At 36.8% G+C, this 19,229-nt stretch overlaps 1 protein-coding gene across 2 annotated transcripts; it reads left to right on the top strand.

Annotated features, from left to right (window-relative positions):
• Nucleotides 1-251: 251 nt before the first annotated feature.
• On the top strand, nucleotides 252-18,835 carry LOC107465226 (protein TIC236, chloroplastic). 2 transcript variants are annotated; one of them, XM_052254524.1, is made up of 23 exons: nucleotides 252-2,396; nucleotides 4,558-4,756; nucleotides 4,860-4,919; nucleotides 5,164-5,268; nucleotides 5,532-5,672; nucleotides 6,002-6,064; nucleotides 6,466-6,693; nucleotides 6,797-6,880; nucleotides 8,728-8,885; nucleotides 9,095-9,617; nucleotides 10,256-10,426; nucleotides 10,572-10,631; nucleotides 11,785-11,907; nucleotides 12,303-12,578; nucleotides 13,362-13,427; nucleotides 13,528-13,659; nucleotides 13,744-14,565; nucleotides 14,647-14,927; nucleotides 15,058-15,317; nucleotides 16,601-16,842; nucleotides 16,953-17,144; nucleotides 17,867-18,139; nucleotides 18,566-18,835. In XM_052254524.1, exons 1-23 carry the CDS (start codon nucleotides 481-483, stop codon nucleotides 18,710-18,712), a joined length of 6,522 nt encoding a protein of 2,173 aa, XP_052110484.1. In that variant the 5' UTR covers nucleotides 252-480; the 3' UTR covers nucleotides 18,713-18,835. The 2 variants fall into 2 exon arrangements, with proteins under 2 accessions (XP_052110484.1, XP_015939698.1); XM_016084212.3 differs by having other exon boundaries at nucleotides 15,058-15,326.
• Nucleotides 18,836-19,229: the final 394 nt, after the last annotated feature.

Genomic DNA, 19,229 nt, shown 5'->3' with positions numbered 1-19,229 from the left:
TATAATTATTTAATTACACCGACTTAATCAGTTTGACTAGTGATCCACCAATTGAACTAGTGACCCAGTGATCCAATAACTTCACTGGTTCGATCATCGGTTCGATTCTGACAACTATGGTTAAAAGTTTAAACAAGATTTTTTCTCTTTTTATTAATCCAACTGCCACAAGCAACTAAATATTCCTCTAAACTTTATTAAAAATAAAAAATACAAAAGGAGTCCCACAAATTCTTTCACATGCTTATACACTTATTATCCCTTTACACAAATTGAAACCCCAATTTCCTAAATTTTCCATTTCGTGCCAAAAAAAGAAAATTGGTTTCATTCATTGAAATTCACGCAACAGAGAACATTCTGCTCTTGCATAATTCCGAATTGGAATGCCTTGCAAATTCTGAATCGAATCAAGGGACTAAGAAGACGAACTTCTTGGTCCCTCTCAGTAGGGTTTTTTATGAGAACAGAAAAACGATAATGAGCGTGAGGAATCACACCCCATTCTTCGGGACTGAAATTCATGCTTCTTTTGATGGTAACAACAGCAGCTTCAGAAAAAGCCAAAGGAACCTCTTTCATTTGGACAGAAGGAACTTCCCAAAAAAGGGTTTCCTTCGTAGGAGTGTTGTTTCTGCAAAACAAGGATTCCCGGTAAGCCAAGCATTTAGGTTTCCTCAATTTTGTCGCCAAAATGTGAACTTGTTGAGTAGGAACCTCGGTTCCACAAGTGTGTCGAGGTTGAATTGCACCAGGGAACCCTTTTTTAGGAGCAAGGTTTTGGTGAATTTTGATTTGAGCAATTTATGGAGTGAGGGGTTAATGTTGTTTAGGGCTTCTGTTTACACTGCAGTTGTATCTGGTGTGTGCATTTTGGCTTGGTATGGTAGGAATAAGGCCAAGGCTTATGTTGAAGCAAACCTCTTGCCTTCGGTTTGTTTGGCGGTTAGTGAGTACATTGAACGTGACCTTCAGTTTGGCAAGGTTAGAAGGATCTCGCCTTTGAGCATTACGTTGGAGTCGTGCTCGTTTGGGCCGCATAAGGAGGAGTTTTCGTGTGGTGAGGCCCCCACGGTGAAGCTTCGGCTTCATCCCTTTGCGAGCTTGAGGAGTGGGAAGTTTGTGGTTGACGCGGTCCTGTCGCAGCCGAGTCTCTTGGTGGTGCAGAAGAAGGACTATACTTGGCTGGGGATCCCTCCACCATCTGAAGATGGCTTGCAGAGACACCTTTCTACTGAAGAAGGGATTGATTATAGGACTAGGACCAGGAGGATTGCACGAGAAGGAGCGGTTGCTCGGTGGACACAAGAGAGGGATGATGCGGCTAGGGAAGCTGCACACATAGGTTATTTTGTTTCGGAGCCAAATTGTGATGATGTGAAGGAGATTCCTAATAATTTGTTGGAGGCAACATACTCTAAGTCTTTTTTCTGTACGAATGAGGGGAAGCATGACCATCATTGCATGGACACAGGTGTTGATTATAATACAAAACATGCAGCATTGGAAAAATCATTTGGAGTGAGATCATTTGGATTTTTTTCCAGAATCATAAAAGGGCATCGGAAACACAAATTTAAGAGGAAGCCTAACAAGAAGGATATCTGTGCATCCGGTGTTGCTGTCAAAAGAAGAATTCTTGAACGCAGTGGGTTAGCAGCGCACAAATTCTTCCAAGATCAATCACCTGGGAAGTTTGGGGAGCCTCCATCATCTTCTGGGTGTTTACCTTATACAAACCATGATATGCAGTTAGTTAAAACCGTGGTTGGAAAAAATGAAGAATCTGTTGTTGGTGGAACTGATAACCAAAATGGAACACAGTTCAGAGATTTGGGAATCTGGTCTCCTTCGGCAAATGAAAACATAAATGGTGATTCAGATTATTTAAAATTTGTCCGCGCTCTGAATTTACAGACAAGAGAGAGTAAACATGAAAATTTGCAATCTAGTGAAGACATTGTGGCACCTGTTGATACTGATAATAGTACAGAGAAACATGAAGAGTTCCGACCCCATGCTGCAGACAGTCAAATCAATGATAATGTCACTGGGGTAAAAAAAAGCTTGGTACCTGAGGATTTGGATTCTCTGATGCCCAGGCCTGAATTGGCAACACATTTTCAAGTTCCATTTGAGGCATTGATTGGGAAACTTGGATTGCACTCATTTTTAAGAAATACACAGGAGTCGATGTTTGGTTTCCTTTCTGGTCCCATCGAAAAGTTGAAGTCTGATGTAGGAGTAAAAGTTGAAGATATTGTTGCAGAGCATGTAGATGACGTTGATGCTTTGCAATCTGAGGGCCTCAGTAAGATGCTTCCTGTTACCTTGGATTCTGTTCATTTTAGAGGTGCTACTGTGATGCTGCTTGCATATGGCGATAGGGAAGCTAGGTGAGGCCTGTTCTTATCCATTAGTAATTACTTCACACTTCTTGATCACGTATGATTTTAATATTATGTAATGCTTAATGGAATAAGGCTTTGCTGCCATAATAGTAGTGATGTCTGTTAGATCATTGTATAAATGGTATCACTTTTAACCATCTAAGTGTAAATAATAGCTCTGTTCTTTTGGTGGTGAGATAAGTCATTGGTCTTCAAAAATTGTGATCATGCAGTTGAAAACTTTGGAGCACTCGTTATTGGAGTTTAATTCAGGTGTTAGAAGAGGGCTAGAAATATGAAGAATTGATGTTTCATTTTATCCAATTTTAAACCCTTTGAATTTCTGCTTAAGATGCCCAATTTCCCTCTAGCTATCTGTTTTAGATCTTCACTTCTGCTTGCTCCTAAGTGACTCTATAAGATCCTGGTACCAATGTTATCTTTTTCCCCTAAACCAATTATGGTGACATACAAGACTCCTTCAAGCTTTATTAATTCATCTATATGACAAATCTGGAGATGCACATGAATATAATTACACATGTAATGTAGTTTATATATATAAACAAGATTTTCATTAAGATTATTATAATTTAGCAGCTTAAATATTATTGAATGAATATCTTAACTCTCATTTTTAATATTGAAATGGGGAGTGTAGCTGATGTTTCTGCTTGTTTACTGCAGAATATTGTACTTGTCTCGGTTATAACTTTCGCATCTGTTTGAATATTAAACACTGACTTCTATGTTATAATATATAGTCAACTATAATCATGCTGATTAACTATATATTAGGCTAAAAGTTAACTACTTACTAATAATCAGTAAGTGCTTCTAATCTAACTCCTAATATCACCCTGATTACTCCATTGTTGACTGCAAGTTAGCAGCTACTATTTTTTTATTGCTTGATAAAACAATAAGTATTAGGATAATAAGCCTGGTCCTAAGAAGGTTATAAGTATATCAGACAAGGAAGTATGATGACAGTAAGCAGAGGAGAGCACCGGTGGGCCCGTTACTGCTGATGGCATAACTAGCTAACTATGGGTATGAGGTGAGGTGAGGTTGTTATATGAGAATGGGATGTGATACACTTCTATATTTAGATGAATTACTGCTCATTGCTACCACTGCTCATCCTTTCTGTCATTTAGTCCTTATTTCCTTCCCTTGATTTAATTCAAGCGAGTTTAATTAAAGTATTTCCCTGTTTTATTGGTGCTGTTACATGTGTATACCAATTCTAATTCTAATATCAACTATATATAATGAGAATTGAGGAAGGGGTTTGGTGCACAAGGTTTTTTCCTCAAAAATTCCCTTTATCATATATCATATATGTATTGCTATTTCTACTACTTGAACCAAAAATCTTTTAGTTAAAAACTTAGAATATAAGGTACTATCATTTTAACCAATTGCACATTTGTTAGTATTACACATAATAAATAAAATGACGAATTAATAAACATGTTAATACCTATTAATATACTAGTATCGTTAACAATGATAAGAGATCCTTACCAAAAGTACTGAATTTCTAGCTGTTTTATTAAGCTATGTTACTTGTAAAGACACCAAAAAAAAAGAAGTCATGGTACTTGTATGTTGATCTGGATTCTGGGAACTGGTGTGGAAATCTAAAATTGCTTTTGAATGGTAATAATCTTGTGCTATAGGATATTAACACAGAGATATAAATCTTATCTGTGTATATTCTTTTTAATAATAAGTGAATATAAACTTGAGGCTAGGAGATGAGGGACAAGAAGGCTAAATCGTAAATTTGGAAGGGACTTAGGCTCGCAAAAGTTGGTTAATTGGGATGGGGAAAAGGGAATAAGTATCTCTTTGTAAGATCAGCTAGCCAGCTGGGGTTGTCAATATTGTTGAGCCAGTTAGCACTTGGATGAATTTGAGAATCCACTCTCAATTTACAGTTCTTACCAATTGTACACACATTTTCTGTATTGAACCCCTTGGCCAAGTTTCTTTATTACAATCTTACACTATTACTTCTTTATCTCTTTTCTTTCATCTCTGTGCTTGTTTCATCAAAGTCTTGATGATTGTAAATAATAAAAAGATGCCTTTTTATTGCGAATTGCAGTCTTATTTCAAAAAAGTGACGGTGTGCATGAATATACACTTCTACTTTCAGGGAGATGGAGAATGTCAATGGCCATGTGAAGCTTAATAACCACTACAGCCGTGTAAATGTACAGCTTAGTGGAAATTGTAAGACTTGGAGGTCTGATGTCATATCTGAAGATGGTGGCTGGTTGTCTGCTGATGTTTATGTTGACATTATTGAGCAGAAATGGCATGCTAATTTGAAAATTGAAAATTTCTTTGTCCCGGTAAGGTATATAGTGACTTGAAGTTCCAGTATCTTCATGTCATCCTTCTTTATCATTCAAGTTTTGTGGGTTTCTTATTCAAGCCTGGATTGAGTTCATGCAGCTGTTTGAAAGGATCCTAGAAATTCCAGTTGGATGGTCTGAAGGGAGGGCCAGTGGGGAGGTGCTTCTCTAACCTAAATCAAGTTACCTTTGAATTATATTTGGTGTTGTTACATTGTTTTCAGTTTGAGTTTGATTAGGGGAAAGATTAGTAATGAAATTTGGATTAAAATTGTGTTTCAAAATTGTTTTTCATGGATTCATCTACATAGTAGATTATTCAAAATTGTACATTACTACATTGCCTATTCTTCATCAGATTTGACATAACTTCACCTGTTTGATGTATTAATTGCTATGTTTAGGTTCACTTGTGTATGTCAAAGGGTGAAAATTTTCCAAATCTTCATGGACAGCTTGATGTGACGGGGTTGAACTTCCAACTATTGGATGCTCCATCGTGTTTTTCTGTATGTCTTTCTTTCACCTGCAGGCTCTGCTTGCAACATATTTGCTATTCTTTTGAATGGGAACTGACCGCTGCACTCGCAAAAGTACTCTATATTCAACAACATAGAAATGATATTTGACTGTATATCTTTAAGCACATAAAAACTGTTCTTGGGCATTGATCTGCATCCACCCATTTTAAATATTGCTGGAGTTCATGCATTTGAAATTAAATTATTGAATTTTTGGTTTCCCTTTTTATTTGTATTTTGTGTTGTCGCAGAACATATCAGCAAGTTTGTGTTTTCGTGGTCAAAGAATATTTTTGCACAATGCAAATGGCTGGTTTGGTAGTGTTCCTCTAGAAGCATCAGGAGATTTTGGCATCCATCCCGAAGAAGGAGAATTTCATCTTATGTGTCAGGTATTGAGTGTATTTTTTTTTTAATAAATAAATTCTGTGTGTTTGGTCAAATATCCTTGAAATGTTTAGTACTGAAGGACACAGTTGAGTGTACTTAACTGAGCCATAATTTGGAAAATAAAGTAAACATGTTCAACCTGTATCCTCTGTCGAAAACTGCAGTTGATATTTACTTTGGTAGTTGTCTAACGAGAAAATGTGGTAAACTCTCATTCCAATGTTATTATCTACAGTTCATTTCATGGATTCTTTACATTGTTGGATTCATTCATGGTAGATAGTTTTGGAATTGTTCTCATGTGCCCTACTTCATTTGATCAAAATTCCAGGTTCCTGGTGTTGAAGTAAATGCGTTAATGAGAACTTTCAAGATGAGACCTCTTTTGTTCCCGGTATGCTTTCTTGTGTTTATTGCATTAGTTTAATACTTGAAAAGTTGAGTAAACTGATTATTCTATGATGGTCAATTTTCTTTCTGGAGCTTTTGAGTTTAAATGTGAAATGGTAGCATTGAAGCTCTATGCAAGTTCACCTTTGATTAATTCCTATGATAGTTGTTGAAAACTGAAGTTTCAATAAAGTTTACTTCAGATTTTTCAGAAATCAAAACTACAAAAAGGCTGTCTACTCATTATAAAAGGGATTTTGGAATTTGAGAATTTACAGCACATGACAAACCTACTCTGATTAGTTTCAACTTCATTTCGTGAAAACAAAAATGATATTTGTCTGTGTGATCTTGGTCCTTGAAGTACTCATTTTGTTCTCCATTATTGAGATTTACTGATTGCAGCTAGCTGGATCTGTCACTGCTCTATTTAATTGTCAAGGCCCACTGGATACTCCTGTATTTGTTGGCACTGGAATGGTTTCTAGGACATTCTCTACTTTACATGATACTCCTGAATCTTTAGCATCTGAGGCACTTGCTAAAAGTAAAGAGGCTGGTGCACTGGCAGCATTTGATCGTATTCCATTTTCGTATGCATCTGCCAATTTTACTTTCAACACTGATAACTGTGTAAGTTGAAGGGGGTAATAATTCTACACAGGTGGTTTGGAGTACAGTCTCATTTTTTAAGTGTTATGTTATCTTATGGTAAGACTTGCAATGCGCATTGCAGGTTGCTGATTTATATGGAATTAGGGCAACCCTTGTGGATGGAGGTGAAATTCGAGGGGCTGGGAATGCATGGTTATGTCCAGAGGTATATAAATACTTTCTAGGGGAACCTGTTTTGTTCTGTTTTTTTTTCCTTCCTCCTTGTGCCATGGGGTAGGCTTTCATTAAGCAAGTACTGATCTTTTTTTTTTTCTTTTTTTAACGTCTTGAAATGCTTGAATGCTTTTGCCATGGTTGTTGGATCCCCAATATACAAACCCACTTCGTGACACATAGCTTTTACACAGTCGTGTAATTTTGGAACTCCACTATATACACTCACTTTGCGACCTTTTCCCCTTTTCGTGGGTCGGGAAAGAAATGTGATGTCGCGAAGGGTGCCAATTTATTCCTTTTCATGGACTTAAAGGGGTGTCTGTGAGTTTTGATTTTGAAGAAGGGGGGAGGGATAGCAGGGCAGCGTAGAGTAAAAACTTGAAGTGCATTTTGAAGTCCTTTTTACTCTACAAACTGTTCTCTTCTCCAAAACTCCAGCTTCCAGCCGCAACAAAAATGAAATACTTGAAAGCATTTACACAGTCGTGTAATTTTGGAACTCCACTATATACACTCACTTTGCGACCTTTTCCCCTTTTCGTGGGTCGGGAAAGAAATGTGATGTCGCGAAGGGTGCCAATTTATTCCTTTTCATGGACTTAAAGGGGTGTCTGTGAGTTTTGATTTTGAAGAAGGGGGGAGGGATAGCAGGGCAGCGTAGAGTAAAAACTTGAAGTGCATTTTGAAGTCCTTTTTACTCTACAAACTGTTCTCTTCTCCAAAACTCCAGCTTCCAGCCGCAACCTAAATGAAATACTTGAAAGCATTTACACAGTCGTGTAATTTTGGAACTCCACTATATACACTCACTTTGCGACCTTTTCCCCTTTTCATGGGTCGGGAAAGAAATGTGATGTCGCGAAGGGTGCCAATTTATTCCTTTTCATGGACTTAAAGGGGTGTCTGTGAGTTTTGATTTTGAAGAAGGGGGGAGGGATAGCAGGGCAGCGTAGAGTAAAAACTTGAAGTGCATTTTGAAGTCCTTTTTACTCTACAAACTGTTCTCTTCTCCAAAACTCCAGCTTCCAGCCGCAACCTAAATCTATTCCTCAATCCATTTTGACATAGGAAAATTATAATTATGTACTCACAATCAGGAAGTAGTAGGTTTGATAATGTGAATATGATGCAAGAATCAAATTGGGTAAGGGTAAGGTTTACTCTAGCAATTATAGGGACCATGAACTGCCACTCTGGCCCATTAACAGAGTAAGGACAACAGGGAAGGTAGTTATTCTGAGTTGGATGAGAGAGGAATGGGAGGATGAGTAGCGATTTGCTGTCGTCGGTAGAAGTTATTACATGGTTAGAAGATGGTGATATTTTGGAGAGTGAAGCTTAGGGCCGAAGGGTTTCTCTACGCCAAGGACTTGCTTTTTTGTTTTTGCATTTCCATTGTGAATATTGAGGAATCACAGAGAAGTCCTGGGCAAGTTTTGTCCTAAGACCCCAGTCTAAGGCATACAGCATGCTTACTTTCATCTTCTCTATTGTTAGATACCGTTTCTAACAAAATATCTTTTCCTTTTTTTTTTTTAGTTCTAGGAAACCAATTATTTTCAGCCAATATTAGCTAACGTTTTTGAAGTTACTCTTTTATCTTAAATTTTAAACCCGAAATCTTAGATTCTAAACTAAATCCTAAACCTAAATTCTAAATCCTAACCATAAACCCTCCAAAAAGTGAGTGTTAAAAAAGTAATTTTATAATAAAGAAAAAAGTTTAACTAATGTTGGCTATTTAAAAGTTGGTTCCCTATACTTTTTCTTTGTGTTATTATTCCTGCAATTTCTGTCTAGAGTTTGTGCCCATACATTCCATTGTTTTGTTGTCAGGGAGAGGAGGATGAGACAGCCATAGATGTTAACTTATCTGGAAGTTTGGCCGTCGAAAAAATCTTGCTTCGTTACCTTCCCAATTATCACCATCAGATGCCACTCAAATTTGGGGTTTTAAATGGAGAGACAAAACTTTCGGGAGCTTTGTTAAGACCGTAAGTTTACACTTTTTCAGTTTCAATAATTTGTTTTTGTTAACTTATTATATATTTATTTTATTTTTTGATTTAGCGTTTTTTCCCCTTCCTTACTGGAGGTATTATACTTGGCTTCTACCAATACGTTTTGTTGATACTTCTTTCCCATTTCTAATGTTATTTCTTCGGTCAGTAGTTTTTTGTAATTTTAGTTTATTTTATTTCAGGAGATTTGATATTAAATGGACTGCACCTAAAGCAGTAGGGTCTTTTAGTGACGCTAGAGGAGATATCATAATCTCACATGATTTCATTACTGTTAATTCTGCTTCTGCTGCATTTGATTTGTATATGAAAGTCCTGACATCCTATTCTGATGATTTTGCCGTTAAGAGAGATGAATTTAATGCACCAAGAGACATTCCATTTACTGTTGATGGAATTGAGCTAGATTTGCGTATGCGTGGGTTTGAATTCTTCAGTTTGGTTTCCACTTATACTTTGGATTTTCCAAGACCTTTGGTTCTGAAATCAACAGGAAGAATCAAGTTTCATGGAAAGGTTTTAAAGCCTAATAGCAATGTTATTGGGCAGAATTTTGAAAATAACAGGCATGATGTGATGATGTTGGAGAAAGGAAGTGCAGATAGCCTTGTTGGTGACATTTCAATATCTGATCTCAAACTGAATCAATTGATGCTTGCACCTCAACTGTCTGGACAGTTGAGAGTTTCGTCGGACTGTATCAAGGTGATGAATAAAACTTCCTTTCTAAAATTTGTTTTACTCATGGTCATGGATTTCTTTTCCTTTGGTTAAATCGGCATTAGTAAAGATTCAACCAAATATAATCTTTGGGGGAAAAGTTCAAAAATTCTTTGTTAAACTATCCACATTGGTTAAGTAATGAGTGACCACTTGTTTAGCAACTTGAATGGTTAATTGATCTTAAATTGGTTTACCAAGAACTATTGTTATTATTATTATTATTCCCTTCAATTTTAAGTTGTGAATTAACTTCTTACATGTTCACATTTCCCATGGATATATAATATGTGAGGTGTGGCATTGACAGTGTGAAAAAGTTAATTCATGATGTGGCATTGTTTGATTTTATATCAGTTTAGTAAAAGTTTAGGCACAGTGAATTCAAAGTAGATCCAGATGTATTTATTTCATGATGGCTAAAGCAGTGAAATATTTTCCTTCCCCATATTTCATCCAAGTTTTCATGTAACAGTTTTTATTTTTGTCATTTTGTGATAGGTAGAGATCCTTATGTTGTCCATTTTGGTCTGTTATGGGGAGACTATTTTATATTGTCTGGCTTTATACAATACCTAGATATTTCCTAACGCCCTTTTCATATTGGCAAATTTTTCATACAGTTGGATGCATCTGGAAGGCCTGATGAAAGTCTTGCAGTGGAGTTTGTAGGGCCACTACAGCCCAGTAGCGAAGATGGTCTCATAAATGGAAAACTATTGTCCATTTCTCTTCAGAAAGGGCAGTTGAGGGTTAACGCAGGTTTTCAGCCATTTCATTCTGCTAACTTGGAGGTAGCTATATTTTTTAATTTTAGGTTCAGTGTTTGGATCTATGTTCATTTCTGCGCTGTCCTATTTTGGGTCACTATAAGTTTGAGAAAAATTAATTGAAATTTATTATGTTCCTTTTCCTTGCTTATTTGGGGCACACTTCTAGGTACGGCAATTTCCACTTGATGAGTTGGAGCTTGCTTCTCTCCGGGGAACTATACAAAGAGTAAGACATCATATTACCTATTGACCACATTGTTTCCTAACGTCGCCCTCTCTTGTGCCTCCTATGTATATCTGAATCTTAATAGAGTTTGCAATTCGATTGTGAGAAATTCAAGAGGTTTGACCCCGGATTGTTTATAGGCAGTTCATGTAAGAGATGATCTGGTAAACAAGCAAAGATTATTATTAGTTAATACACATCTCTAAATCTTAAGCTGCTAGGTGGAGGCCAAGCTAAGGCTATTATTAGTTAGCAGGTATCTGTTGTAGCTTACAGAAAGTAATTCTTTATAATGTGTTTGGTTTTTTAAAGAATTGTTCATGAAGGCTTACTTTCTTTATTTCTAGCTTATAGAAAACTAATGAACTAAAGGGAAGACTTGGAGTAACAATTTAGTTGTCTCTGTTTACCCTGAAGGTCACGGATTAAAGCCATGAAATTGGTGATTGATGCTGCATTAGGTTGGGTGGGACCTTCTCCAGGCCATGCATAACAAAAAAGATATATCTTTTATTGAAAAAGGCTGAAACAATTCAAACATGCTCCCTTATGCAAAAGCCCTAGAAATTTTTAATTAATGTTAGTAGAGCTATTAGGGATGTGAAGGGGAGCCTTGGAGCAACGGTTAAGTTGTCTCTGTGTGACCTCAAGGTCACGGGTTCAAGCTGTGGAAACAGTCATTGATGTAATTGTTAGGTTAGGCTGTGTACATTACACCTTTTGGCAGCGTTAATGCGGGATACTTGTGCACCGGACTGTCATTTTTTTAGAGCTATTAGGGATGTGGGTGTAAAATATATATAATGACATAAAAATTTTGCTATACAAATCAAACCGTGGGTTTCTTTTTAGAGAAAGGTCGGCAGAATATAAGGGAACATAGTAGTATAGATGTCTCTAACATGAAGCATTGCAAGATGTGCATAGAGGAGAGATGCACAGGCATCATGAAAGTTTGAATAAATAATTTTGATGCATAAAAAAATTGTTTACCATCAGTCTTTTACCACCTCACTTTTCTTGATTTCACCTCTCCCCTTCTGCTTGGTTCTGTTTGAGTGATAACCTGCTCAAGGGCTTATTGAATGGTTATGTCATAAAAGGAGTATATGATGTTTTACTGTTTTTCAGCTGGTACCTTATTTGCTTTCAGGCAGAAATCCAGCTTAATCTTCAAAAGAGAAGAGGACATGGCATTCTCTCTGTACTTCGGCCAAAATTCAGTGGTGTACTTGGTGAAGCCCTAGATGTGGCAGCTAGGTGGAGTGGAGATGTTGTAAGTGCCTAATTTCATCTTATTTCCTGCACCTGAAGAGTTAAGATTTGTCTTGAATATATGCAGGTGTCAGCATGTGTGTGTGTTTACTATTTGTGAGTGAAATGATCAATATTTATCTTTGCAACTTTCTAGACTAGTTGATTACCTTTGTGTATTCAGGTTGTAATAACATAAGGAAATTGCAATTTTGTTTCCTTTAAATAATCAAAACTTTATGATTGCCGTATAAAATTTCCCAAAAAGAGGTGTACATGGTTGATTTTCTATACTGTTCAGTGACTTTCACTGTAATGACTAATGAGCCCAAAGCTTGTCAGATCTAGGGTGTCAATTCTTTTTATGGTGCACAATTATGTTTAATACTGATCGTAAATGGATGCACTGTTGTTCAGATCACCATTGAAAAAGCTGCTTTGGAACAAAGCTACAGTCATTATGAACTTCAAGGTGAATATGTGTTACCTGGCTCCCGAGATCGTAACCCTGTTGACATAAAAGGGGATCGCTTTATAAAAAAGCTCATGTCTGGCCATCTTGGTAGCTTTATATCCTCAATGGGCAGGTGGAGAATGAAACTTGAAGTTCCAAGAGCTGAGGTTGCTGAGATGCTTCCTCTTGCGAGGCTTCTTTCTAGAAGTACTGACCCTGCCGTTCTTTCGAGATCAAAGGTATTAAACCTTATGTTGTGAGGTTCCTTACAGTCATAAGTAGCTATTGCAGTGTATTTCAGTTGATTGAGATATTTTCTCCAAGAGCAATTTTCTCTAAAATCAGGGAGGAATTAATAATAGTAATAATAATCTAGTAACTAGGTAAGATAAGACAAATTAGGTAATTCATACATGGTTTGTTTTTCTCCTTTTGGATTGCACTTGAATTAACTAGAACAATTGAGAGAATGCACAAAAAGATGGCCAATTGCATGGGGTCCCCACCTTTGGTAGGATCTAAGGAAGAGAGATGAATGCTGTCTTATCTCCAAAAGTGAAGGTAGCAACATATACTGTAAGTGAGAGAATTTGATAATTCATGTATCTGGTTCATGTTTATCAAGTTAAGCTTTTGAAATAAGTGGTTTCATGACATAGTATTAGAACTTCTTTGACCAAAAGGTTGAGTTTGATTCTTGTTGACCCCCAAAAGAAAATAGTTTCATCATAAGACAAAAGGCCTATGCAAAATTTACGCAAATCTAAAAGAGGCTCTTGTGTGAAAGGATGTCTTATAGATATAACCATTCATGTGCCTCCTCCTATCAAGTTAAGCTTTTGGGACTAGTGATTTTCATAACAAAATGACTAACTCTTGTTTGACTTAAAGACTAGTGTCTGCTAAAAGAAAAAAGGATCCCAGTATGTGGGGTGTCTTCATCTGAAAAACTGTAGTTCATCCTATATAGTTTATTTTTTAAAAAAGATTACTGATTTCCATGTCATGCTACATCTATGCAGGATTTTTTTATTCAAGGTTTGCAGACGGTGGGATTATATTCTGCGAATCTTCAACAGTTGCTCGAGGTAATGCCAATGGATCATTATATTTTATCTTTGTTCCAAAATATTATGTTTATTTCTTTAATTCAAAGTATTAATCTTTGTAATAAACTATGACTTGCAGCTAATAAGGGGGCATCATGTTCCATCACAAGATGTGGTTCTTGAAGATTTAAGCCTGCCAGGTTTATCAGAACTCAAAGGTCGCTGGCGTGGCTCTCTTGATGCAAGTGGTGGAGGGAATGGAGACACCCTGGTAAAAATTACTATTGTCTGTATTCCTGGAGTTTGGCGTAAATCATCTTATTTTAAAGATCCGCTTTCTTCTATTTCATTTCAGGCAGAATTTGACTTTCATGGGGAGGATTGGGAGTGGGGAGAGTACAAAACTCAGCGTGTTCTAGCCATTGGTGCATACAGTAATGATGATGGTCTGCACCTGGAAAAAATTTTCATCCAAAAGGACAATGCCACCGTTCATGCTGATGGAACTTTGTTAGGGCCCAAAACAAACCTTCATTTTGCTGTTTTAAATTTTCCTGTTAGTCTGGTCCCAACTGTAGTTCAGGTAATTGAATCTACAGCAACGGATCTTGTTCATTCTCTGCGGCAACTGCTAGCCCCAATTAGGGGTATATTGCATATGGAAGGAGATCTTAGAGGAAGTTTAGCAAAACCAGAATGTGATGTGCAAGTAAGGCTCCTGGATGGTGCTGTTGGTGGAATCGATCTTGGAAGGGCTGAAATTGTTGCTTCTCTAACCTCGACAAGTCGTTTTGTATTCAATGCAAAACTTGAACCTATAATCCAAAATGGTCATGTTCTAGTTCAAGGAAGTATTCCTGTTGCTTTTGTGCAAAATAACACGTTACAGCAAGATGTAGAGCTAGATAAAAGTGGGTTTAATTGGGTTCCTGAATGGGTGAAGGAGAGGAATAGAGGGACTGGTGATGATGCCAATGACAAAAAAGCTTCCAGAGACCGAAATGAAGAAGATTGGAATAGTCAAATAACAGAAAGCCTAAAAGGTTTAAATTGGCAAATCTTAGATGCTGGAGAAGTTAGGGTTGATGCTGATATAAAAGATGGTGGAATGATGTTGGTAACTGCTTTATCTCCTTATGCCAATTGGCTTCATGGCAATGCTGATGTGATGCTTGAGGTCGGTGGTATCAATATAACTCGGTTGTTTTCTTTCTTCTCTCTTCTTCTCTAATTTTTCCCATATGAATTGAATTAATAGGTCCGAGGCACAGTTGATCAACCGGTGCTTAATGGATATGCATCATTCCACAGGGCATCTATTTCTTCACCAGTGTTGCGGAAGCCACTTACGAACTTTGGTGGCACAGTTAATGTGAGATCAAACAGATTATCCATTGCTTCACTGGAGAGTAGGGTAAGCAGAAAAGGGAAGCTGTTTGTAAAAGGGAACCTTCCTCTCAGAACTAGTGAAGCAGCCCTCAATGACAAGATCGAGTTGAAGTGTGAAGCTCTGGAAGTTCGTGCAAAAAATATCTTAAGGTTGCTTTCTTCTCCTGGCATAAGGGTTCTTAAGATATATCTTGGCTTATTGATGGGTTTATACAGCTTTATGTGACTGTTAAATCTTGGTATATATCATGATTCTTATCAAAACATCTACTTCTGTTAGTGGTCAGGTTGATTCCCAGGTGCAAATAACTGGCTCTATGTTGCAACCAAACATATCTGGGAATATTAAACTTAGTCAGGGAGAAGCATATTTGCCACATGATAAGGGTGATAAGGGTGGTGGTGCTGCTTCGAATAGATTTCCATCAAATCAGCCTCCTCTACCTGCTGGTGGTGTTAGTCGAGCATTTGCTTCAAGATATGTTTCACGGTTTTTCAGCTCAAAACCTGCTACTTTGACAACCCAAATTTCACAATCTGGTAGCTCTGGTAGTAATTTACTTGTGCATCTGTTCATGAACTTGATCTTCTTTTTCCTTATAAATCTACTGTTGAATGTTTTACATGAGAATCTACTCCCTTATTACTGTAAATGTAACCCTTTCCAGATAATTAGAGTTGCCTCTTCGATATCTATATTGATACATGTAGGATAAAGGAGGAGGGTTGTGTTAGGTCTTCGGCAACCAACATAAAAATATAGCCAAACCCCCATGACATAGGATCTAATGTCTTCATGCATATGAGAAACACACCTTAGTATTATTCTAAATCATGCTTGTGCAATCCACTTTTCCTTAAATAATCATTTTGAAGGTTTAATATTTTCTCTTCAAAGTCATTATAAATTAGGATTATCAGGTGCAACTAGCATACAACAGTATAAATGTAATATAGTTCTTATTAGGGAAACTATACCCTATTCCAAAGATAGATAAAGATTGGTGTTTGAAATTCTCCTTGTACCACAATTCAGAAAAAAGGAGGACAACTCATCAACAGCTTGTGCTCCTAAGTCCTAACTGCTGCTAAAACCTCAAACCCTATTTGATGAAAATTCCATCTTGAGTGATAAAACCTAAAGTGCAAAAACAACCTACTCCATAATATCCTAGCAAACTTAAAGTGCACAAAAGGTTGCCGGCTCATTGTAAATTACAAAACTCTAGTAGCATAACACAATTATCAAGTGATATAAGGCCTTCTGAGGCACATACATTTGCAATAAAATATTTCTGGTTTTGTAATGGAAAAATATTCATTCGCGTATATGTTACAGATTTTTTCTTTTAAGGAAGGAATATGGAGCTAAGCCGCTTTGTTGTATTATAGAAAGCAATCAGTCAATTGAGAAAAAACACATGCTAATTCTCTTCAAGTCTGGTAATGTGACCCTTCTGAATTTAAAAATAGCCACTAGCCAAGCATATACTCAAGTCACTTTATAGCAGATAACCAGTGTCAGCACAAAACTGCCCTTGAAATTCCTGGCATTTTTAGTCAGGCAAAGTCACCAAAATTTCTCTATACATAGTTCATTTGCAATGAATCATTGTGTTAGTTCTTTCAATTATTGTAGTATAACCCTCCAAAAGATGTTAGTAAACTGGTTTTTTTTTTCCCTGTTATCATGATACTTATACAGCTTCAGGGATGGCAGGATCAAACCTTTTTTTTTATTAATTAGTGGGCTCATGATGTTATATTTTTCAGAATGACTGCCATTGTACATATTATGATATTTTTATTTTGGGAAATGGCAGTTAAGAAGACAAGTCAAGTTGAAAAGGACATGGAGCAGGTGCAGATAAATCCAAATATAGAAGTCTATCTTAGTGATTTGAAGCTTGTGCTTGGACCAGAGTTGAAGATAGTTTACCCGTTAATCCTGAGTTTTGCTGTAAGTGGAGAGCTTGAGTTGAATGGTCTTGCCCATCCCAAATGTATAAAACCTAGAGGCATACTCGCCTTTGAGAATGGTGAAGTTGATCTAGTTGCAACACAGGTTAGTGTAATCAAATATTTTATGCCACTGCCCTGTTTCTAGCAGATCAGATTTTATTTATAACTTTGTTAAAACCATTGTTCATGCTCATAACGTCTGTTACTAATCAGGTGAGGTTGAAAAGGGAACACCTGAATGTCGCAAAGTTTGAGCCTGAGTACGGACTTGATCCTATGCTAGATTTAGCCTTGGTTGGATCTGAGTGGCAATTTAGAATTCAAGGTCGAGCTAGCCATTGGCAGGACAAGCTAGTGGTGACCTCAACGCATTCTGTGGAACAGGATGCACTGTCGCCTACTGAGGTAAAAAGCCATTGCTGCACCCATGTTATTGTGATGAATTTGGAGCTGAACTGTAACTTGTATTGCTACTTTCAAAATCAACACATAAAGGGTCCCCATGTACACTGGTGTTTTTCAAGAATTTCACTTTGATATGCAAAACAAGACATTTCTAAGTTTTTACTCTGGTTTAGCTGCTCTCTGTTTGGACTTTGGACTTAATTTTTCAAGCTGTCAAACTTAGTAATCATTTGGTTTCCTTGTTCTTTCGTCTCTGACTAAAATTTGATTCTTTTTCCTCCCGGCTTTGTAAGTTCACTTCAGTCTGTCCCAGCAACATAATTTATTAATCAAATACAAGAAAGCCTCGAGGGTTAGAAAATAGTTAAGCTAGTTTCAAACGATTACTGAAAGAATGAAATCTCATAAAAGTATTGGGTTAGCATGTTATTTTGTTATGCAAACTGAAGTACAAAATCACTTATTTCATACCTTATGCCTCATTCAATGGCCTTTCATTAAGTGGTCTTGTCCTGTTAGTGTTGGAGAAGCATCTTAAACCGATTGAACTCTGAAATCCCCAGTTGAAACAACGCAGGGATCTTATGTCTTTTCTGTCTCTTTTCAACAGTCACATTCTTTTGATCACATAAATTCTCTATGGAATCAGTTAATAGCTTCGATGAATTTAAATACCTGATTTGATTATTAGGGAACATGATCTTACTAACTGTTTCATGCAGGCTGCCAGAAGATTCGAGAGTCAGTTAGCAGAATCAATTTTGGAAGGCAACGGCCAACTTGCATTTGAAAAACTTGCAACTGCTACTCTTGAAAAGTTAATGCCACGAATAGAAGGGAAGGGAGAGTTTGGCCAGGCTAGGTGGAGGGTAGTTTATGCGCCTCAGATCCCTAGCTTGGTTTCTGCCGATACTGCAGTTGATCCTCTTTCGTTACTTACGAGCAATATATCGTTCGGTACAGAAGTCGAAGTCCAGCTAGGGAAACGCCTTCAGGTAGTCATGATAAAACTAGTTTTCTTTTGAAAATTTACTTCCGATGAAATTGGTTGCTAACTTGCTATTACTTTCAACGATTTCTCTCATCAGTCTGTTTACATATTGAGGGAAGATATGAGATGTATATTTGTAATACTTGATAAATAAATCAGCAGATGAAAATGGTCTCTTCTGATCATGGTCATGAAAGTTTTCATAATAAGAATTCTTTGATAAAAATAGTTGAAAGTTTAGGGATTAGGTTTGAGCATTGTTGTCTGGCTCAGTAATCACTACTAAACTTCATAATTTATTTATTTACATCACGTTATTTATTCTCTGTGGGATACATCACGTTATTCAAAATCTTTTCAATATTAGAAACTGAATATTCTTGTTTGGTTGCTCCGATAATTCCTGCACTGAAGTCTACTTTGGTTTCAGGCTTCAATCGTTAGGCAGATGAAGGAATCCGAGATGGCAATGCAGTGGACCTTGAGCTATCAGCTAACGAGTCGCTTGCGCGTGCTCCTACAATCTGCGCCATCAAAACGTCTCCTTTTTGAGTATTCTGCCACTTCGCAGGATTAACTGCAACAAGATCTATGGAAGAATTGATCTTGCAGTTTGTGAATACAATTCAAATAAAATTCACACGTTTCAAACGGGTTGAGAAAGAGGAGGGAGGGGGTTTACAGTGACTATTTGTATGTGAGTCTTGTTTTTGTACAGAAATTCGAAAGGTAATGAAAGAAAATGATTAAAATGTAGATGACTGATGAATTATGAAATTCAATAGGTATCCCTAGCACTTCTCTGCGATATTGTTTTTCTTCTTAACTTGTGCACTACTAGATGATACTTTAGTACTACTGGTATTGCTACTTGGATGCTTCAACCAAGCTGTTAACAAGAATTATATTCATTTAGAAGCTTTTAATAATATAATGATAAAATTTGAAAATTAATTATATTAATGCGTGTAAAACTGAAAACATTATGTAAAAACGAAAAATTGTATACATCTTAATAAATAAACGTGAAAGAATAATTTTTATTTATTTTTTCATTATTTAAGTATTATGGATATATAGTTTTTCTCTTGTAC

Source organism: Arachis duranensis, chromosome 9 (assembly GCF_000817695.3).
Source record: "Arachis duranensis cultivar V14167 chromosome 9, aradu.V14167.gnm2.J7QH, whole genome shotgun sequence".
Taxonomy (NCBI): Eukaryota; Viridiplantae; Streptophyta; class Magnoliopsida; order Fabales; family Fabaceae; genus Arachis; species Arachis duranensis.
The sequence above is the reverse complement of the archived record's forward strand: the minus strand, read 5'-3'. Positions and strand labels throughout refer to the sequence as shown.